At 41.0% G+C, this 24,235-nt stretch overlaps 1 protein-coding gene across 1 annotated transcript in view; it reads right to left on the reverse strand.

Moving 5' to 3' along the window:
* LOC126981378 (alpha-(1,3)-fucosyltransferase C-like) overlaps nt 1-24,235 on the reverse strand; it is a 108,869-nt gene that overhangs the window by 82,663 nt on the left and 1,971 nt on the right. Inside the window, exons 3-4 of the mRNA XM_050832404.1 lie at nt 20,624-20,749; nt 20,372-20,494 (exon numbers count right to left, since the gene is read on the reverse strand). Of these exons, the coding sequence (XP_050688361.1) occupies nt 20,372-20,494; nt 20,624-20,749 (249 nt within the window). The remainder of the gene's footprint in view (nt 1-20,371; nt 20,495-20,623; nt 20,750-24,235) is intronic.

Genomic DNA, 24,235 nt, shown 5'->3' on the forward strand with positions numbered 1-24,235 from the left:
GCATATACCTTCAAATCTTGCTTTTTTTTTAATTTGTTATTGCAAAGTGAACATTTGCTACAAGCTCAAACATACATATTATTATAACCTATTGTTTCTATTCTATTGTTTTCATCGAATAAGTAAATTAAGAAAATGCAAACTTTAGCCAATACATTTATTTTCTGCAGGTATCTCTCTACTGGAAGTTCCTTCTCAAGCCTTCAGTTTGAGTTCTACGTTGGAAGATCTACCATTGCAATGATTGTCAAGGAAACCTGTCAAGCTATTTGGACTCACATTAAAGAAATGGAAATGCCAGAACCCACAGAGGAAACGTGGTTGGACATTGCCAATCAGTTTTATGTTAAAACAGACTTTCCTAACTGTGTGGGTGCCATAGATGGCAAACATGTAAGATGCATTAACCCCCTTGAAGCAGGATCAAATTTCTTTAACTACAAGAATTTTTTTTCTGTGGTGCTGATGGCAGTTGCAGATGCAGACCTACGTTTCGTTGTCATAAACGTTGGTGCTTATGGAAAGGAAGGAGATTCTACAGTGTTTCGTGACAGTCCTCTTGGGAAAAAATTGTACAATAACACTTTAAATTTACCTCCTCCTCGTTGTTTGCCAAACGCCAATGAAATTCCCCAGCCTTTTGTCATGGTTGGAGATGAAGCATTTAGGCTTTCTACCAATCTTCTGCGACCATATCCATCTCGTGAATTAAATGCAATAAAAAGAGTGTTCAATTACAGACTTTCTAGGTGCAGACGTAGTGTTGAGTGTGCTTTTGGGATTTTGGCAAATAAGTGGAGGATTTTTCACACTCCTTTGCTAGTGCAACCAGATTTCATTGATGAAATAGTTAAAGCTTGTTGCATTCTGCACAACTTTGTTAGAAAGAGAAATGGATTTAACTTTGAAGATGGTGAAACATATCCATGTGTGGATGTAAACGACTTTGGACCTTTCCCACGGGGCAAAGGGTTAGCAACTAGAGATTGCTTTGCTGAATATTTCATGGGTCCTGGGGCAGTGCATTTCCAAAAGAATCACATGTACTAAACTATAATGTCTTTTGTGTATGGTAATCAATGTATAAGTTAGTATATATATATATATATATATATATCTATATATATATATATATATATATATATATATATATATATATATATATACACACACACACACACACACACACACACACACACACGAGTAGAGAGAGGAGAGAGAGAGAGAGAGAGAGAGAGAGAGATTTTCTTTTTTACTTAGTTTTTCTTCTTTTTTCTACTACTACTTCTGGTTCTGCTGCTGCTGCTGCTTGTGCTGTTTCTACTGATGCTACTACTGTTATGACAACAACAACTTATATTACTAAAAATAATATGTACCTAATGGAATGTCTTAGTAGTTATAGGAAATAAATAAGAAGAAATATTGTCTTACCTTTCACATCTCTCCCCAGTAGATCCAGATCATGCCAGTCACTGTACATTATTTCTCCTATCTCCAACCATGCCTTTTCTTTCTTGTTTTTATCAGAATAATCTTTGGCACTCTTCTCCCACAAAGCTGGCCTCTCTTGAACACATTGAATAAACAAGTCGATGTCAAACATGATGATACGTCGACCGCGCGGCAAAACCGTCTAGTGTGACCGCGTGCACTGAACTGTGTGTGTTTTGTCAACAAACGCGGCAGGAAGCGGCCGCGCGGCAGGGCGGTTCTGCCGCAGCATGATTCCGTGTTTCGCGGCGCCGCGCGGCTAGTGTGACACCTCCAATTTGTTTGTGTGTGTTGTCCAAAAAGCGGCGAAACCGCGCGGCAAAACCGCGTAATGTGTCACCGGCCTAGGTAAAACCCCGCTCACACTGTGCCGACTCTGGGTCACGACAACCCAGCGACTTTTCCACTTGACAAATTGGTTCCCACTCTCCAGGAACGGGTAGGAGGTTTTATTGGGGTCTTGGTGTCTCCAGACTCCTGTCATGACGTCGGCGCAGCATTCGGCAACAGTCTCAAGACTTCTTTCAAGACATGCCCGACCCTTTCACGTCAACACCCAAGACCTCGTGTACCCTAGAGTCGTGGGTAGTCGTGGCCCAGAGTCGGCACTGGGCCACGATATCCAGTGTGTTAAGTAATTAACTGAGTCATCTCTCGCCCGCCTGTTAGGCCTGTTTGTGACCAATCAGGTACTGTCTCGTCCGCTCACCCAACACACACGCACACACATTTTCCCCAAGCGCCTCACCCTAATGTATTATTAATATGTAAGCGCGTTCTCATTTCCCTTGTGAGCGCCTTTAGGGCCGGCAAGGGTAGTTCGTTAGGTTTGCAAGTTTTTCAAAAGTAACATGTAACTTTTTTTTTTGTTTTCAGCAGGCTAGCCTAGCAACATAATAAATTATTGTACTTCTTTAACTATGCGACAAATGTCAAAGTAAATTTCAATCATAATTACATTATTTTTTTTTGTCCTTGTCCCTCATATAATCTTAATTAAGGTTACGGTGGGTTGGCCGGAACGGTATATGGGGAACAGTGCCTCCCACCACGCCACCTTAAGTACTCACGCTACCTCGTCACTTTACTTCAATCCCTCACCTCGGCGTGATTGAGTGGAGTTCTTTTCAGTATTCTTCTTTTTTTTCTCTCCATTGAGCTGTAGTATCGATCCACAGATCAGATCGTGGAGTGGTGGCAGCCTACCCTTTTGTCAGTCACACTCAAACACGCGGGGTTTTGCTCAAGTCTTTTAATGTGTCTGTTTCATTAAGTTAACGTCAATTGAGTCGTAAAACCAGCTGAGCATAGCCCCCATAAGATCCCGGGGCATTACAATACTACAATGAAGAGAAGGTCTAGAGCCTATAAGGAGAGGGTGGAGAATGTAGCAAGGGCCAGGGAGAGTAAGAAAACGGGACAGGTGGCTCCAGATGCTTCACAGACAATTAACAAAATCACAATGCACATACAGTGTGCTATGTGTGATGTGAATTTATATGTGTGTGCGCTCTGCCAATGCTAGGCTGAGGATTGGGGGTTAATGGGTGAGGAGGGTGTGAGGGGCCAGCCGCCGCCGCATACGTGAAGCAGACGCGTCACAGAATCTCACAGGAACCCACCCCGCTGGACCGCTCATCTCACCGTACAGGAAAGGTACAGGGAACAGGACAGGTACTGCTGTTCACCTACAATACAAACTAATTGGTTTGCAGCTATAGTACATCAAATCTTAAATATCCTATTTACAGTCCCCAGTAATGAGTTGAAAAATGCACCAGACATAATAAATATGCACTGAAAAATGCTCTATGCGTAATATATGAAATTTTCATGCAGTTGATGATGCAAAAGCACTAGATCTAGCACATTTTGGGCAAGGTTGGCAACACTGGATCATGATTCATGAGACGCAGGAGTGGTGAGCAACCATCAGCGCCATCTAAGCAGCATCATTAAGGGCATATATCAGCCTTTTGACCTATTTTCTATTAAAGTCATTCAATCGTACTGAATATTTTATTGTAAGGTTGTCCTAATGCTAAATAGCAGCTGTCCCAATGTGATGGCAATACCTGTTAAAGACAAAAATATAAAATTATAAATACCAGAAAAATACCTCATTTAGCTCACCTAACATAATAGAGAATGACGTAGTTATGACTTTCCTGAATAGCTTCTAAGTATGTCTAATAAAAACTAGGATAAATGCTTTAGAGTTTGAACTGACGATTTTTCATTTTTTAGCCTTTTGCGATTTTTAGTAAAATTGTAAACTCGCGTGTTCTTATTTTTATCGGAAAAGTGAGAAAATAGGAGAAAATTTGGCTATAAGATTTGGCAAAAGAGAAATTCTAATCAGTTTACGATTTAGAATAAGTAATGGTAATTACTTTAAAGAAAAAATGAAGGTAATTGGTTTAAAATTAGCGGAGATATTAAAACGCAAATTCGAAAAAGTTACTTTGTAGAAAACGGGGTGCAAAGATGAGTCTCGCCGCAACGCCGCGCTCCAACCCATAAGAAGTTTCCCGGCGAGTATAAAAGATCTCTCTGGAGACGTTTGTTTCTCATAATCTTCATCAGAGGCCTGTCCATCCTGTTGTACCTCCTCTTGAGGTCCTTGTCAAGAATGGATGTGTATGGCAGGCCGAGACAGCGATGGAGATTGCTGGCGACGTAACCACGGTTGCATTTCATCATCGCTACAGAAGCTGCAAAGTCGAGCTTTCTTTTTGTTGCTCTGAGGTGTTTTGGGCAGTGTAGCTATATGCGGCTGTGGAAGGACTCATTGGGGTTTTGTTTGAGTCCCTGAAGACATCTTTTCATCATGTCATCCGTCGTAAGCCGAGTCTATACTCCCATCACTAATCCCAGCTGTTCGGGTGGGCGAGAGAAACTTACTTTCATCTCTCGATGGCTCCCTTCAGGCAATGGCTTAGACTGCTCTTCAGATGAGCGTGTAAGAAGCCTCTTCCGTTTTGCAGCATGGGAACGAGGAGAGCCACATGTCGATGCTTCTGATAGTGTGGCGGTGAGGGGCGCCACGCCTGCTTCTAGCTGCTTTCTGTCTTTCTAGCGGCTTGTTCTTGCCTTGAAAAGGGGCTCCTTCTTCTTCTTACGTAAGACACTTGTTCTTGGCATGATGAGGCCAAGCATAAAGTGGAAAAAGAAGAAGGAAGAGTGTGATGGAGCGAGGCGCATAACCACCCTCTTTCCCGGAAGTCCTCATGGACACTGGCTGCTTACAGTGGCCTGAAGCAGCGTGTGAGTGCTCAGATAGATGCTATGCTTCGCCAGATGAAAAAAAAAGCAAAAAAAAAAAAGCGGAAAAAAAAAGAAAAAGTACATGTTTCCTATGCTTCAGAGTGAACCTTTAAAAGTCGCCACCAGGCATATATCTCTTTAAAGGCTGCCGAGGGGCTTTAAAAATGGTCGCAGAACACTAAAACTATCTTTTAAGTATTGCCAGAACATTGGTTAATTTTTTGGAGGTAATATCTCATAACACCATTTTTGACAGAAAATGGGCCAAAAAGACTGATATATGCCCTTAATGTGGCGCGATTTTAAATTAGCGGTTGGCAACAGTCACGAGCCGACTTATAAATCTTTGTTTATACATATTTTGACGGCCCGGGACCTCAAACCGATTGCGAAAGTACGGTATATCGACATCCGTCAAATCGATGAGATACTCTATATATATATATATATATATATATATATATATATATATATATATATATATATATATATATATATATATATATATATATATCGTAGTAGGGAAAGCTGGAATAGGTAGGAAGCAAGCCACTCCCGGTGAAGCATATATGGGGAACGAGGAGGGTGCTGAAGCCCTCCACAGACCCTTCCCATGTCCTCACTAACCGTTTCCCTATTGTCTCATCAACACCAGAGAGTAGTTCAGCATGCTCTGTAAAGACAGATCCTCTCTCTATCCACACCACACTACGTTCACACAACATACACACCTTTTCCCAAAATTCAAAATTCAAAATGGCGAACCATAACCATGCCTCGGAGTCCGCGCCTGGGGGGGGGCGCACAAATTCCTCCAGGGAGGACTCCTCTTCTGACTGCCGACTTAAGAGGTAGGTGTCTTGATAACTCCTCGAACCTCTTTCTTATAAATTTCTGCAACATTCGCGGTCTTCGTTCTAATTTTCATTCTGTGGAACACCATCTCTCCTCTAAACCTCACCATCTTTTCTTCACCGAAACACACGTTTATGAGGCTACTGATAGAAATCTCTACTCTGTTCCCTCCTACTATCTCTATCCTAAATTTCAATCCAAAGCTGGATGTTGCGTCTACGTGCCCACGACCTTGACTCTTGAAAATTTTCCACCATCTGGCTAAGACTTCATTGTCATTCTATTACTAAATACATCTGCGCTGTTTATCTCTCACTTAACTCTACTAACTATGTAAAATTCTTTGACTATTTGAACTCCAAAGTGGAGCACATCTTGATCATCTCTCCCTTCGCTGAAATCTCCATCTTGGGAGATTTCAGTGTTCACAACCAACTTTGGCTTTCATCCTCTTTCACTGACCAGCCTGGTGAACAAGCCTACAACGTTGCTTTCCTCAACGATCTACACCTTTTCACCCTCAAATTTAAAAAAAAGTTGAATTTCAAATTTAAAAAAAGTTGAAATTCAAATTAAAAAGTTGAATTTCAAACTAAAAAAGTTGAATTTCAAATTAAAGAAGTTGAATTTCATATTAAAAAAGTTGAAATTTAAATTTAAAAAGTTGAAATTCAAATTAAAAATGTTAAATTTCAAATTTAAAAAGTTGAATTTCAAATTAAAAAAAAGTTGAAATTCAAATTTTAAAAAGTTTAATTTCAAATTTAAAAAGTTGAAATTCAAATTTAAAAAGTTGAATTTCAAATTAAAAAAAGTTGAATTTCAAGTTAAAAAAGTTAAAGTTCAAATTAATAGAAAGAGATATATGTGCATACTCATACATACATAAATTCATACATCCACAAACTGATCATATATATATATATATATATATATATATATATATATATATATATATATATATCTATATATATATATATATATATATATATATATATATATATATGAAAAAATCTGCGTGAGCGGCGTGGATCGAACTCGCGTCCCCTAAGGTTGAAACTCTAAGCTCTACCACTGAGCCATCGGGCAGTGTGTGTGTGTGTGTTTGTGTGTGTGTGTGTAAGGTATGCATGTATGTATGTATTGATGTGTGTGTGGAGGGGATGTGTGGTATGAGTGCGTGTGGAATAAGTATTTTTGGAATGAGTGTTTGTGGAAGGAGTGCATGTACAATAAGTATTTGTGGAATGAGTGCTTGTGGAATGAGTGCGTGTAGAATAAGTATTTGTGGAATGAGTGCGTAGGGAGTGAATATTTGTCGAATGAGTCTTTAAGGAATGAGTGCTTGTGGAATGAGTGCTTGTGGTATAAGTGAGTGTGGAATGAGTCCTTGCCGAATGAGTGCGTGTGGAGTGAATATTTGTGGAATGAGTGCGTGTGGAGTGAGTCTTTGAGGAATGAGTGCTTGTGGAATGAGTGCGTGTGAAACGAGTGTTTGTGGAATGAGTGCGTGTGGAATGAGTGTGTGTGGAATGAGTGTTTGTGGAATGAGGGTTTGTGGAATGAGTGCGTGTGGAATGAGTGTGTGTGGAATGAATGTTTGTGGAATGAGTGTTAGTGGAATGAATGCGTGTAGAGTGAGGGGATCTGGAATGAGTCCTTGGAATGAGCGGATGTAGAATGTGGAATAAGTGAGACAAAGAAAACAAAATAACTACTGAGCTCCCATTCAGCTACTATGGTGGAGGCGCCGAGTGCGGGTCATTCAATATAGCGGCCGGCGCCCGGACGCTGCCGGGGGAGATAACCCCTCCATGTGGATTAGAGCTCAGTGGGAGAGAGGCGCACTATTACGCTATACGTAGCAACGTAAAAATAATGAAACATAGAATACCTTCACATACGTAGATTAAATATATATATATATATATATATATATATATATATATATATATATATATATATATATATATATATATATATATATATATATATATATATATATATATATATATATATATATATATATATATATATACATATATAAGTTTGTGGATGTATGCATTTATTTATGTAGGCATGCACATATATCTTTCTATGACTTGCACTTCATCTATTAATTGAACCTCAACTTATTTTATTTGAACTTCAATTTTTTTAATTTGAAATTCAACCTTTTAAATTTGAAATTCAACTTTTTAAATTTGAATTTCAACTTTTTAATTTGAAATTCAACTTTTTAAATTTGAATTTCAACTTTTTAAATATGAAATTCAATTGTTTTAATTTTAAATTCAACTGTTTTAATTTGAAATTCAGCATTTTAAATTTGAAATCCAACTTTTTAAATTTGTAATTCAAATTTTTAAATTTGAATTTCAGCTTTTTTATTTGAATTTCAACTTTTTAAATTTGAAATTCAACTTTTTTTAATTTGAGGGTGAAAAGGTGTAGAGCAGTGGTTCAGCACCCTACACGCATTCCCGACCGTCTTGGAGACCGGCCTAACATACTAGACCTCTTCCCTACCTCTAAACCTTATGGTTACTCTGTCAAACAGTTCTCTCTGTTGGGCTCCTCCGATCACAATCTTATTATAGTATCCTGTCCTATCGCTCCTGTACATCCTCTGGACCCACCGAAGAGGCGATGCTTCTGCCATTTTGCTTCAGCTCGGTGGGACGACCTAAGGATGTACTTTTCCGATTTCCCGTGGAATGATTACTTCTTTCAGTAAAGATACCCCTCTGTGTGTGCCCATCGCATCACATAGGTGATTGTCTCTGGAATGGAGGCATACATTCCACGTACTTTCTCTACTCCCCATGCTAGAAAGCGTTGGTTTAATCACGCTTGATCTCGTGCTGTCAAAGATAGAGAGACAGCTCGCAAAAGGTACCAAGGCCTTCGAACTCCCGCTAACCATGATCTTTACATTTCCGCCCGGAATCGTGACAAATCTATTCTTCGACTTACCAAAAACTTCTTTATCCATAGCAAATGTCAACACCTTGCTTCCTCTAATTCTTCCAGAGACTTCTGGCACTTAGCCAAAAATATCTCCTCCAATTTCACTTCTTCCTCTTTCCCGCTTCTTCTTAACCCAGACGGCAGCACTGCCGTCTCATCTATCTCTAAGGCTGAACTTTTCACTCAAACTTTCTGTAACAACTCCACTCTGGACGATTTTGGGCATATTCCTCCTACTTATCCCCCCTCTGACTCTTTAATGCCTGTTATTAAGATTCTTAAGAATGATGTTTTCTATGCCCTCTCTGGCCTCAACTTTCAGAAGGCTTATGGACCTGATGGAGTGCCTCCTATTGTCCTTAAAAACTGTGCTTCCGTGCTACCACCCTGCCTGGTCAAACTGTTTCGCCTCTGCCTATCAATATCTACCTTTCCCTCCTGCTGGAAGTACGCCTTCGTACAGCCTGTGCCTAAGAAGGGTGACCGTTCCAATCCCTCAATCTACCGCCCGATAGCTTTACTTTCCTGTCTATCTAAAGCTTTTCAATCAATCCTTAACTGGGAGATTCAAAAGCACCTTTCCACTTCTGACCTTCTATCTGATCGCCAGTATGGGTTCCGCAAGAGGCGTTCTACTGGCGACCTTCTTGCTCTCTTAAGTGATTCTTGGTCATCCTCTCTTAGCTGTTTCGGTGAAACTTTCTCAGTTGCGCTAGACATATTGAAAGCCTTCAATAGAGTCTGGCACAAGTCTTTGCTTTCTAAACTGCCCTCTTTCGGATTATATCCTTCTCTCTGTTCCTTTATCTCCAGTTTCATTTCCGGTCGTTCTATCTCTGCTGTGGTAGACGGTCACTGTTCTTCCCCTAAACCTATCAACAGTGGTGTTCCACAGGGCTCTGTTCTATCACCCATTCTCTTCCTGTTATTCATCTTCTTTCCATAACAAACTGTCCTATCCACTCATACGGTGATGACTCCACTCTGCATTATTCAACTTCTTTCAACAGAAAACCCTCTCAACAGGAATTACATGACTCCAGACGTGGCTAGAGAACGCTTAACCTCAGACCTTACTATCATTTCCGATTTGGGTAAAAGGAACCTTGTGTCCTTCAATATCTCAAAAACCCAATTTCTCCACCTATCAACTCGACGCAATCTTCCAAACACCTATCCCCTATTCCTCGACAACATTCAGCTGTCACCATCTTCAACACTTAACATCCTCGGTCTATCCTTAACACAAAATTTTAACTGGAAACTTCACATCTCCTCTCTCACTAAATCAGCGTCCTCGAAGTTGGGCGTCCTGTATCGTCTCTGCCAGTTCTTATCCCCTGCACAGTTGCTATCCATATACAGGGGCCTTGTCCGCCCTCGCATGGAGTATGCCTCTCACGTGTCGGGGGGGCTCCATTCACACAGGTCTCTTGGACAGAGTGGAGTCTAAGGATCTTCGTCTCATTAACTCTCCTCCTCTTACTGACAGTCTTCTTCCTTTTTCCGCCGCCATGTTGCCTCTCTATCTTCTATCGTTATTTTCACGCTGACTGCTCTTCTGAACTAGCTAATTGCATGCCTCCCCCTCTCCCGCGGCCCTGTTGCACGCGACTTTCTACTCATGCTCATCCCTATACTATCGAAATCCCTTACGCAGGAGTTAACCAGCATCTTCACTCTTTCATCCCCTACGCTGGTAAAATCTGGAACAATCTTCCTTCATCTGTAGTTCCTCCTGCCTACGACTTCAGCTCTTTCAAGAGGAGGGTATCTGGACACCTCACCTCCCGAAATTGACCGCTCTTTCGGCCACCTCTTTTGATTTTTTATAGGAGCAGCGAGTAGCGAGCTTTTTTATTATTGTGTCTTTTTTTGTGCCCTTGAGCTGTCTCCTTTGTTGTAAAAATAAAAAGAATATATATATATATATATATATATATATATATATATATATATATATATATATATATATATATATATATATATATATATATATATATATGGGGAGGAAAACAAATGTCCGCATCTCCGACGACATAATTTTTTCTTACACAACATTACGTTCTTGTAACTTTAGGCACCAGGGTCACAAAACTCTGCTGATATGGCCAATAATAACCACCTGGCATCTCCATGCTTTCAATTTTCAAAGTAACAGATTAGCGAGGGCACTGGTCCAGTAACTGCCGGGCAGGCTGTGGAGCAGACACATCCCCGTGTCCGGGCGAGGTGCTTCCTGCTGCCTGTCCTGTCCTTAAACTTCGCTCGCCTCTTCTCGGGATATCACCACCCTTCGCTACAGAATTGGGCCTGCCAAGCTTAAAATGGAGGAAAAAGTGTCATACTGGTTTTACTTCGCGAAGACCACAGCAACAGAGAAGTAGCAAGGGCAGGAAGATCCGAGAAGCGTGTTCCTTATGTCATGAAAGCACCCAGTGTTTTCGGAAGTGTTACTGCCACAACTCCCAGCACATCTCTATGTGTGTCCTTCAACTCCTTGGCAGTGATAAAAGGGTCATTCAGCACTTCACGTCGGAGCAGGATGTCAGTTTTCTGGCGTGTCTTGCGTTTCCTTCCTGATCCCTTTTTCTCTTCGAGTAACACCTCCGGAGACACTGGATGCTTTCATGACATTACGAACACAATTCTCGGATCTTCCTCTCCTTGCTACTTCTTTGTTGCTGTGGCCTTCGCGAAGTAAAGCCAGTATGATACTTTTTTTCTTCATTTTCAGATTGGCAGGCCCCATTCTGTAGCGAAGTGTGAGTGATATCCCGAGAAGAGGCCAGCGATGTTTGAGGAAACGGGACCGGATGCATGAAACACCTCACCCGAAAACAAAGGAACACAAAGGAAGAAGAAACAACAGCAGACCTGCTGGTCCTTACGAGGCTGTTTGTGACAAGCTACACTAACTATCTAATCAAAGGTGGAAGATGAAGGACAGCAAAGGCGAAGGCTCCTCCCCACGCCCCATCCCTCCAGCCAAACCTGGCAGGAAAGGAAAAAGAACCATGCAGCATGGAAAAACTGCATGGAAATTATGTAGGAAAGAGGAAAGAACTACCATTACTGTTACCACTAACCGGGCGATAAAAGCGGTCAAGGGCACCAGTATTCGAAAGAACTTAACGTTATTACGACAATGAGTAATATCTTAGTTGCTGGTTGAATTCAAAATACTTGTCTAATCTATTCTTGAAGGCCGTAACTGTTGTACTATCAACGACATCACAGGGTAGAGAGTTCCAAACATTAACAACTCGATTGAAGAAGTGTTTAGCTTCGTGCGACGAGAATCTTTTACCACTTATTTTCAAATTGTGATTTCTTCTTGTTCTACTTGACCGATCAATTGTAAAGTAATCTTCCGCATTAATATCACTGAATCCTTCAAACATTTTAAACACTTCTATTAGATCGCCTCGCATTCTTCGTTTTGATAGGCTGAATAAATTTACTTCTTTAAGCCTTTGTTCATATGATAAATTTCAACCTAGAAATCATCTTTGTTACTCTTCGTTGAACCCGTTCCAACTTTTCTATGTCTTTTCTGTAATAGGAGACCAAAACTGTACACAGTACTCTAGATGGGGTCGAACCGACGAATTATACAGTTTTAATATTACTTTTTCCGATTTATTATTAAAAGACTCGTCCGATGAAGCAGTTTTAACTACCTCTGAACAATGCTAACCGTGCTTTAAATCGCTTGATATAGTGATTCCAATATCCTTTACTTACTGCAGAGAGTTGTCGGCCATTCATTACGTACTGAACGCGATTGCTATTTTTTCCGATGTGTAACACTTTACATTTGTCAACGTTAAATTTAATTTGCCATTGATTGGCCCAACGTGCAAGTCGATCTAGATCTGATTGTAAAGCTTCTTCGTCGAGTGTCGCAGTTACTTTACTAGCAATTTTTATGTCATCAGCAAATTTTGATACTTTGCAGGTGAGCCCATCATCGATATCATTAACATAAATTAAGAAGAGCATGGGGCCAAGCACTGATCCTTGAGGTACGCCGCTTCTGACATCGAGCCAGTTAGATGTAACACCGTCTAGAACTACTCTCTGGGGAGATGTGTCTGCTCCCACACAGTCTGCCCAGCGGTTACTTTACCAGTGGCCCTCGGTTATCTGTTACATTGAAAATTGAAAGCATGGAGATGCCAGTTGGTCATTATTTTCCATTTTTGACCGCTGGTGCACTGATAAACAAGAGCGTAATGTTGTGTCGGAAAATGTGTGTCGTCGGCAGGTGCACATTTTTCCGCGCCGACTGTGTGTGTATATATATATATATATATATATATATATATATATATATATATATATATATATATATATATATATATATATATATATATATATATATATATATATATATTTACAACAAAGGAGACAGCTCAAGGGCACAATAAAAGGAAGCAATTATAAAAAAAGAGGGGTCAATTTCGGGAGGAGAGATGTTCTGATACCCTCCTCTTGAAAGAGTTCAAGTCATGGGCAGGAGGAAATACAGATGAAGGATGATTGTTCCAGAGTTTACCAGCGTGAGGGCTGAAACAGTGAAGATGTTGGTTAACTCTAGCATAAGGGGTTTGGAAAGTATAGGGATGAGCATGAGTAGGAAGTCGTGTGAAGCGGGGCCGCGGGAGGGGGGGAGTCATGCAGTCAGCAAGTTCAGAAGAGCAGTTAGAGTGAAAATAGCGATAGAAGATAGAAAGAGAGGCAACATCGCGACGGAATTTAAGAGGTAGAAGACTATCAGTAGGAGGAGGAGAGCTGATGCGACGAAGAGCCTTAGACTCCACTCTGTCCAGAAGAGCTGTGTGAGAGGAGCCCCCCCACTCATGAGATGCATATTTCATACGAGGGCAGACAAGGTCCCTGTATATGGATAGCAACTGTGCGGGGGAGAAGAACTGGCGGAGACGATGCGGAACGCCCAACTTTGAGGAAGCTGATTTACCGAGAGAGGGGATGAGAAGTTTCCATTTAAGATTTTGAGTTAAGGATAGACCGAGGATATTTAATGTCGAAGACGGTGACAGCTGAGTGTTGTCGAAGAATAGGGGATAGGTGTTTGGAAGATTGTGTCGAGCGTTAGGTGGAGAAATAGAGTTTTTGAGGCATTGAAGGACACAAGGTTCCTTCTACCCCAATTGGAAATGATAGCAAGGTACCAATATACCCGGCCTGGCAACCAGGGCATGTAAATTTATAAACAGTGACGTGGTTGCCAGGCCGGGTATAATGGAAGTTCGATCAGAGCTTTCAAGGTTAGAGTGGATGAGCACATTGTTCGGTCTAGCAGAACAGGCCGTCCCTGCCACACCACCTCTTACCCAGCTGTGAGAGAGCACGCTGAGGCTTTTAATATTATTGTTAAGAAATAACATATTGAAATAATAGATAGTTGTGATAGACCCGATATCCGAATACTGGAATCCTTAAATATATAATCGCTTAGTCCCTCACTGAATAATACTATGTCTGCTGTTTCCTTAAATGTTGCTTAATATGCTCAGTTTTTTTGTTTTTTTTAAACATCGTCATTAATTATACTTCACAGATCAGTATTCCCCCAATATCCCCTTGACCCAATTGTTTAGTTACTGTGATCATAGGGCATTTTAAAGTGTATTTTTATATTGTTATATTCACGTTACTGAAATTTGTTCGTTTTTGGACCACTAAAGATGACATCCTGATGTCAAAACGTTTGGTACCAAGTTAATAAAGATGACATTTGTGACCACGTTCGTTCGTTGAAGCTGAGGTTCCGTAAGCACACATCCCTTACTGATATATATATATATATATATATATATATATATATATATATATATATATATATATATATATATATATATATATATATATATATATATATATATATATATATATATATATATATATATATATATATATATATATATACAGGAGTAGGTAGGAAGACACTTACCGAACGGGCGTGAGCTACTCCCGGTGAGGATATATGGGAACCGAGGAGGGTGCTGAAGCCCTTCAAACACCCTTCCCATGTCCTCACTAACCGTTTCCCTTTTGTCTCATCAACAACAGAGAGCAGTTCAGCATGCTCTCTAAAGACAGTTCCCCTCTCTTTCTACACCACACTACATTTACAAAACACACACACCTTTTCCCAAAATTCAAAATTCAACATGGCGAAAAAAAATAACTGCCTAGAACCCAAGCCCGGAGGGGGACCATAAATTCCCTCAGGAAGGACTCCCCTTCTGGCTGCCGACTTGAGAGGTGTCCTGATAACTCCTCGAACCTCCTCCTTATCAATTTCTGCAACATTCGCGGTCTCCGTTCTAATTTTCATTCTGTGGAACACCATCTCTCCTATTCTAAACCTCACCTTCTCTTCCTCACCGAAACACAGGTTTCTGAGGCTACTGACAGCAACCTCTACTCTGTTCCCTCCTAATATCTCTATCATAAATTTCAATCCAAAGCTGGATGTTGCGCCTACGTGCGCAACGACATCACTTGCTCTCGTGCCCACGACCTTGACTCTTCAGAATTTTCCACCATCTGGCTAAGACTTCATTGTCATTATATTACTAAATACATATGTGCTGTTTATCTTTCACCTAACTCTACTAACTATGTAAAACTCTTTCACTATTTGAACACTAAAGTGGAGCGCATCTTGACCCACTCTCCCTTCGCTGAAATCTCCATCTTGGGAGATTTCAATGTTCACCACCAGCTTTGGCTTTCATCCTCTTTCACTGACCAGCCTGGTGAACAAGCCTACAACTTTGCTCTCCTCAACGACCTAGAGCAGTTGGTTCAGCACCCTACTCGTATTCCTGACCGTCTTGGAGACAGGCCCAACATTCTAGACCTCTTCCTTACCTCTAATCCTTCTGCTTACTCTGTCAAACTGTTCTCTCCGTTGGGCTCCTCCGATCATAACCTTATTTCTGCATCCTGTCCTATCGGTCCTGTACATCCTCTGGACCCGCCGAGGAGGCGATGCTTCTGGCATTTTGCTTCAGCTCGGTGGGACGACCTGAGGATGTACTTTTCCGATTTCCCGTGGAATGATTACTGCTTCCAGGAGAGAGACCCCTCTGTGTGTGCTCTGCGCATCACAGAGGTGATTGTCTCTGGAATGGAGGCATACAATCCACGTACTTTCTCTACTCCTCATGCTAAAAAGCCTTGGTTTAATCATGCTTGTTCTCGTGCTATTAAAGATAGAGAGGCAGCTCACAAAAGGTTCCAGTGCCTTCGAACTCCCATTAACTTTGATCTATACATTTCAGCCCGGAATCGTGCCAAATCTATTCTCCGACTTACCAAAACTTCTTTCATTAATAGAAAATGTCAACACCTTGCTTCTTCTAATTCTTCCCGTGACTTCTGGCATCTAGCCAAAAATATCTCTTCCAATTTCACTTCTTCCTCTTTCCCTCCTCTCCTTAACCCAGACGGCAGCACTACCGTCTCATCTGTCTCTAAGGCTGAACTCTTCGCTCAAACTTTCTGTAAGAACTCCACCTTGGACGATTCTGGGCATATTTCTCTACACATTCCCCCTCTGACTCCTTTATGCCTGTTATTAAGATTCTTCCTAATGATGTTTTCTATGCCTTCTCTGGCCTCAACTCTCAGAAGGCTTAAGGAACTGATGGAGTGCCTCCTATTGTCCTTAAAAACTGTGCTTCTGTGCTGACACCCTGCCTGGTCAAACTCTTTCGTCTCTGCCTATCAACATATATCTTTCCTTCCTGCTGGAAGTATGCCTTTGTACAGCCTGTGCCTAAGAAGGGTGACCGCTCCAATCCCTCAAACTACCACCCAATAACTTTACTTTCATGTCTATCTAAAGCTTTTGAATCAATCCTTAACCGAAAGATTCAAAAGCACCTTTACACTTCTAATCTTCTATCTGATCGCCAGTATGGGTTCCGCAAGGGGCGTTCTACTGGTGATCTTCTTGCTCTCTTAACTGAATCTTGGTCATCCTCTCTTAGCCGTTTCGGTGAAACTTTCTCTGTTGCGCTAGACATATCGAAAGCCTTCGATAAAGTCTGGCACAAGTCTTTGCTTTCTAAACTGCCCTCTTTCGGATTCTATCCCTCTTTCTGTCCCTTTATCTCCAGTTTCCTTTCCGGCCGTTCTATCTCTGCGGTGGTAGACGGTCACTGCTCTTCCCCTAAACCTATCAACAGTGGCGTTCCACAGAGCTCTGTCCTAGCACCCACTCTCTTCCTGTTATTCATCAATGATCTTCTTTCCATAACAAACTGTCCTGTCCACTCATACGCCGACGACTCCACTCTGCATTATTCAACTTCTTTCAATAGAAGACCCTCTCAACAAGAAGTACACAACTCCAGACTGGAGGCTGCAGAACGCTTAACCTCAGACCTTGCTATCATTTCCAATTGGGGCAGAAGGAACCTTGTGTCCTTCAATGCCTCAAAAACTCAATTTCTCCACCTATCAACTCGACACAATCTTCCAAACACCTATCCCCTATTCTTCGACAACACTCAACTGTCACCTTCTTCAACACTAAACATCCTCGGTCTATCCTTGACTCAAAATCTCAACTGGAAACTTCATATCTCCTCTCTCGCTAAATCAGCTTCCTCGAGATTGGGCGTTCTGTATCGTCTCCGCCAGTTCTTCTCCCCCGCATAATTGCTATCAATATACAGGGGCCTTGTCCACCCTCGTATGGAGTATGCATCTCACGTGTGGGGGGGCTCCACCCACACAGCTCTTCTGGACAGAGTGGAGGCTAAGGCTCTGCGTCTCATCAGCTCTCCTCCTCCTACTGATAGTCTTCTACCTCTTAAATTCCGCCGCGATGTTGCCTCTTTCTATCTTCTATCGATATTTCCACGCTGACTGCTCTTCTGAACTTGGTAACTGCATGTCTCCCTCCCTCCCGCGGCCCCGCTGCACACGACTTTCTACTCATGCTCACCCCTATACTGTCCAAACCCCTTACGCAAGAGTTAACCAGCATCTTCACTCTTTCATTCCTCACGCTGGTAAACTCTGGAACAATCTTCCTTCATCTGTATTTCCTTCTGCCTACGACTTGAACTCTTTCAAGAGGAGGGTATCAGGACACCTTACCTCCTGAATTTGACATTGCTTTTGGCCACCTCTTCTGATTCTTTTATGTGAGCAGCGATTAGCGGGCTTTTTTTTTTTGACCCTTTTTTTTACCCTATGTTGTAAAAAAAAAAATTTTTATATATATATATATATATATATATATATATATATATATATATATATATATATATATATATATATATATATATATATATATATATATATACATGTGTGTGTGTGTGTGTGTGTGTGTGTGTGTGTATATATATATATATATATATATATATATATATATATATATATATATATATATATATATATATATATATATATATATATGCAATGAAGAGGAGTACCAGGGCTGGCAGAAACATCTCTGCTATCTTTTGACTTCTTTAATAAGTTGGTGACGTTTCTGAACGAACATGTTCCATCATGAGACCTAAAACATGTTACAGTGTGTCATATATCAAGTAAGATAAAAGAACACTGGTAATAAAATTAATCTACGGTAAAAACATGCCGATTAGGGTTTCTTTCCAGGGATCCCGAGATCCCGGGATCTTGGGATCCCGGCCATAAATTTTTTTTCTTCCCGGGAAATTTGTAAAATCCCGGGTAATCCCGGGATACTTTTTTTATTACTTTTCTCTTATATCTGCTACAAAATATGAAAATGTATGAGAGAGAGAGAGAGAGAGAGAGAGAGAGAGAGAGAGAGAGAGAGAGAGAGAGAGAGAGAGAGAGATGCCTGGGTCCCAGGCATATCTCTCTCTGTGGAGAATGGAGGCTTGGTTGGGGTTACTGAAGGTGGCCACTCCAAATTAAGATCAAAGTTCAGTGATCTTTGTATTGACTGTTTGTGCTTTATGAAATGTTATTTCATGAATAATTCTTGGGGTGTATGACTGCGTTTGCAGCTGTCTGATTTTTTTTTTTTTTACAGGCCATTCCATACTCTAGTATTGAGTGTTTTGAGTCTCATTTCACTTTTTTTTGTTTACCATGTCTGGAGAGTTGGGCCTAAATTCCAAATATTCTACTTATGATTTTGTCCGTGCATTGCAGAATTTTCATTGTTTTCTTCAGTTTTATCTCAATACGTACAATGACAAATACCAGGTTATATCTATCATTCTTTTATTTCAGGGCATTTTATAATTTTCATTTTTTCGGTTAGCTTTTGTGGAATATGATGTCCAAATTATTCTTCATGTTGAATATAAGCACAGGTTACTCCATAGTTTCATTTTCTGTGTAGTTTACAGTGGTGGGGGTCACTGGGGTGGCCTGTGCCACTGGCCAAGCTTCCATATGGATATGCTATTGAAATGACGCTCCCCCAGGTGTATGCTTCCCTTTCATTAATTACTTAAACGGCAAAGTGCCTCACCAATCACTTTTTTTCTGAAGTAAAAGCACTTAGGATAGAGGGTAAAGCTCAAAAATGGTTCGAAGCGTGCCCTAGTGACAAAACGAGAGAGTACATAATAATGAGGCTAAATCGGAATGAGCCCGAGTTTAATAGAGGCGTCCCGTAGGGATCGTCGGGATCCATTACTGTTTGTCACATACAGCAATGATCTTGACTGCGGTATAACCAGCGAAATATGGAATATTTCTGATGACACAAAAAACAAGTAGATTTAGCAGTTCAGACAACGACGCTGAGGTACTTCATGAGGAACCAAATGGCCTGTAAGAGTGGGTCGACAAATGGATGATGCAGTTCAATTCGACTAGGCACCGTCCTAAGTGTGGGAAAAACTGACCCCCTAAGTAATTACACATTAAATAACACACCCCTTGACCACTCCAGCCGCAAGAGAGATTTGGTTGTACGTTTGAGCTGTGATCTTCGACCCGGAAATCAATGTATTATCGTAAATAGTCTTGGCTTGTATTTAAAAAAAAAAAAAAAACATTAGCAACAGGAGCTTGGAAGTTATCATTAAACTCTACTTGGCAATGGTTTGGGCTCACGTGGATTATGCTGTTCAATTTTAGTGCCCCTATTGCAGGAAGGATATAGAATCCCTCGAAGGAATACAGAGATGAATGTCTAAAATATTATAAGGAGAAAGACTAAAACAATTGATCTTGCATTCCTCAGAAATTCGTAGTCTATTTGAGGATTAAATTCAAGTGTTTAAATATTTTAAGGATATTAACAATGGTGCTTTAAATGAAGCTTATATTAAAAACCGATATGAAAACACGCAGTAATGGGTAATAGTAGGATAAATTCGAGTTTAGAAACAAAAGAGGCAAGAAGTGGTTCACAAAGAGGGTGGTGGATGAGTGCAGCAAACTGAGTAGGTTTGGATTTAGGTAAACGGTTGAAGCATTTCTCGAAGGGAAGGGATTTAGGGCAAACACATTTTCAGGAGTTTCCATGTTTAGGCCGTCTGACCTCTCGTAGTCTCCTTATATACTTGTGTATCCTTGTGCAATTCTGCCTCATGTGGTGAGGCTGGAACAAACGTGGGTATGGAGAAACAGGTGCAAGAGAGTTTTACCCGAACACGCCAGTAGTCTGTTTTTCTGCCTATCTGCCTTTTCCATTTGTTACCCCTTTTGAGGTAACGGTCTGAAGTCCCTAAATATTTTATTCCTTCACTAAAGTGCATTTTCGTTCCAAGTTTGGGTGACTCGCCTGTTTCTGCCAGACTCAGTGTCGCAGTGGGATACGAACCATGCCGCCAGCTTGGTCTTCCCTTCTGCATAGTTCCTCTTCGTTGTTGGTAGTGGCTTATGGCGACGGAACACTCTGTCATATCTGTAAATGTTCAATTTAGCTCAGAACAGATTTAGACCTTGTAGGAATTCAGTTACCAATATATTTCAATGATAATATTAAGTTCTATCCGATTATAATCTTTGGGATCTGAGGGTGACTTGAACTCACGGTTGAGGGATGTCAGAGTCCAGTCTGTAAGTGAATGTCCAATTGAAGACGTTGTGGTAGTCTCGTAGGTCACCGTATAGATAGGAGGGTGATTCCATCATCCAGAATATATAGGTGTGAGGCGACCTGAACAGGATATATTTTGCTAAAGTTTTTAATTCACTTAAAGGAATCTAGACAATTTTCTGGAGCCTTCTTCCAACGCTCTACACTTTTCTCTGCAAAGTCAAAAGCCAGAAAACAAATTCAGGTAGTCAGTGCCTGCAGTTCAAGGTAAAGCAAAACAGGAGATAAACGTAAAGGTGAAATTAGGAAGTAGCATATCACCCAGTAGCATGGCTTTTCAGTTAACCTTGATTAAGGAAACATGAGAACGGAATAAAATTCTACATTATCACGTATAGTAGGATTATTGAGTTGAAAAGAAAGTAACTATACAAATAAAACTTCCATGTAGCTGTTCAAACAAGCGAAAGGCATATTATATATATGGCTAAATAAAACCAATACACAGATTTATGTTACAGTAAATAAAGCAGCTCTAGGGCAAAAATAAATAAAAACAAAAAAAGTCCGCTAAGCACTGGTCCCTTAAAAGGAGAGTGGCCAACAGAGAGTTTAATTTCTGGTGGAGAGGTGTCTCTATACTTCTCTCTTGAAAGAGCTCAATTCGTAGGCAGGAGGAAATATAGAGGAAGGAAGGCTGTTCCCAAGTTTAGCAGCGAAAGGGATGAAAAAATGAGGAGGCTGGTTAACACTTGCATAAAGGATGTTGACAGTATTGGGATGAGCTAGAGTAGAATGTAATGTGCAGTAGAGCCGCGGGTGGGGTAGAGGCATACGGTTAGCAAGTTCATAAGAGCAGTTAGCATGAAAATATCGACTGAAGAAAGAGAGGCAAAACTGTGGCGGCATATAAGAGGCAGAAGACTGTCAGTAAGAGGAGAAGAGTTGATGAGACGAAGACCTCTACTGCCCAACAGAGCTATGTGTGTAGAACCTCCTAAACCTGAGATGCATACTCCATGCGAGGGCGGACAGGTTCTTGTAAGCACTGCGAGCGCAATGGGTGGCTGTTCGTCGACAATTGACGGGATACACTTGACGTTCAAGGGTGTTGAGGCGCTCTCAGACTCCTTTGAGCGAGCACTTGGTACCCTGAGGGATTTTTTAGTATAGGCGATGGGGGGAGGAATAATGGGAGAGGACATCTAGCTCATAATACATCCAGGCAGCTTAGAAGATTTTTATAGGGGAGGGCGGGCTAAGAATCTTCTATACTAACCGCAGGAGCCTCAGAAACAAGATAGACTTACTAAGGGGTGAAGCTTGTTCAGAAAATTTTAACATAATAGCGTTTACTAAGACATGGATAGACACTGCCAATGGAAATTTTAGATCGAAATTTGAAATAACGGGTTATCAGATGTTTCACCAAGACAGAAGGGAAGAAAGGGAGGTGGAGTTGCGCTATATGTTAAGGACTCACTTAAATGTTTAGTTAACAATTCAGTCAAAACTAACATGGATTGAGAATCAGTTTGGGTGGACGTTTACAAAGGAAAAGAAAAACTAACTCTAGGAGTTCTGTACAGGCCACCCAACCTTAACAGGCAGGACACGAGTATATTACTACAGGAGATTGGCAGGGCGAGTTGGAGTAAAAATGTCTGCATAATGGGGGACTTTAATTATAGAAATATAGACTGGGAAGACCTAGTGGGTGACCTGGAAGCCGAGGATTTTCTTGAAGTTATACAAGATAATTTCCTTATGCAGGTAGTTACTGAGCCTACCAGAGGAGATAACATATTAGACTTAGTCATAACTAATAATGGAAACTTGCTACGTGAGTTGGAGGTGGGCGGAGAGTTAGGAAATAGTGACCACAGAACGGTTCGTTTTAGCTTAGACTGGGCGGTAACCCGGGAACCAAACCCAGGCTTAGTGCCAGATTTTAGAAGAGCAAATTACGAGGGGCTTCGAAGACATCTTGAAGGGGTAAACTGAGCTCATTTAGGGATTCATGAGGGCCAGTACTGTGGGTTGGAGGGCCAGGAGAACCAGGTAGAAATGTCTTACAATAATTTAGTTAGAGTAATGGTAGAGGGGCAAAGACAGCATATACCACAGCAAACACTTAGAAAAGAAAACAATGACCCTAAGCGGATGACTCGTGGACTAAAACACGAGATAGTGTTAAAGAAGGGAATTTATCAGAAAATAAAGAATGGTGAAACACATCTTAGGGGACGGTATGTCGAACTATCTAGATTAGTGAAGAAAAACACCAGGATAGCAAAAAGAACTATGAGATCAAAGTAGCAAATGAGGCGAAAAGTAATCCTAAGGGCTTCTTTCAGATGTATAGAACAAAAACTAGGGAGAAAATTGGACCGCTGAAAGCAAACACGGGCGAGCTAGTAGAAAATTACGAAAATATGAGCACATTGTTGAACGACTACTTCCTTTCAGTATTCACACAAGAGGATCGAACGACTGTTACGGAAAGGGTTCAAGTGTACGAGGGCGGGGATGGCGATAAATTTAGGAATATAATCATGACCAGGTAAGTAGTTCAGGATAAGATAGATAAGCTTAAGAAGAATAAGTCGCCAGGTCCTGACGGAATATTTCCGAGGGTATTAAAGGAATTTAGTGATGTACTCAGTGACCCACTAACCGACATCTTTAAGACGTCGGTAAATACTGGTTATATGCCCAGCCTATGGACAGTAGCTAATGTGACGCCGATTTTTAAAAAGGGGGACAGGTCAGTTGCTTCAAACTATCGCCCAATTAGCTTAACATCGGTTGTAGGCAAGATGCTGGAGTCCTTAATAGCCATGAACATTCGGGAGCATCTAGAGAAATATAGCTTAATTCAAGACTCGCAGCATGGGTTCACGACAGGCAGGTCATGCCTCACCAATCTCTTGTCCTTCTACAATAAAGTATTTGAGGCGGTAGACATAGATGAATATTATGATGTAATCTATCTTGATTTTAGTAAAGCGTTTGACAAAGTTCCTCACCAACGACTATTGCTTAAATTACAGGCTCACGGAGTAGAGGGTAAAGTTTTGAACTGGGTCACGGCGTGGCTTAGCAATAGGAAGCAAAAAGTTCAAATCAATGGTAAAATATCTGACTGGGGATGTGTTACGAGTGGGGTCCCACAAGGTTCGGTATTAGGTCCACTTTTATTTATTATTTATAGCAATGACTTAGATACGGGAATCAGTAGTGATGTCAGTAAGTTTGCAGATGATACCAAGATCGGTAGAATAATTGAGACGGATCAGGACGCTAGTATTCTCCAGGATGAACTAAACAGATTGTATGACTGGGCGGATAAATGGCAAATGGAGTTCAATGTAGGGAAGTGCAGTATTCTGAGTGTAGGTAGGAACAACCCCTCACATAACTATTGCTTAAATGACTCTGTCATAAGCAGGTCTGGGTACGAGAGGGATTTAGGGGTCTTAGTGAGCTCTGATCTCCGTCCAAGGGCACAATGCATTCAAGCTAGAAATCGAGAAAATAGGGTACTGGGATTTATTTCAAGGAGCGTAAGCAACAGAAGTGCCGAAGTCTTCCTCAAACTTTATT

The sequence above is a fragment of the Eriocheir sinensis genome, chromosome 47, assembly GCF_024679095.1.
Source record: "Eriocheir sinensis breed Jianghai 21 chromosome 47, ASM2467909v1, whole genome shotgun sequence".
NCBI lineage: Eukaryota > Metazoa > Arthropoda > Malacostraca > Decapoda > Varunidae > Eriocheir > Eriocheir sinensis.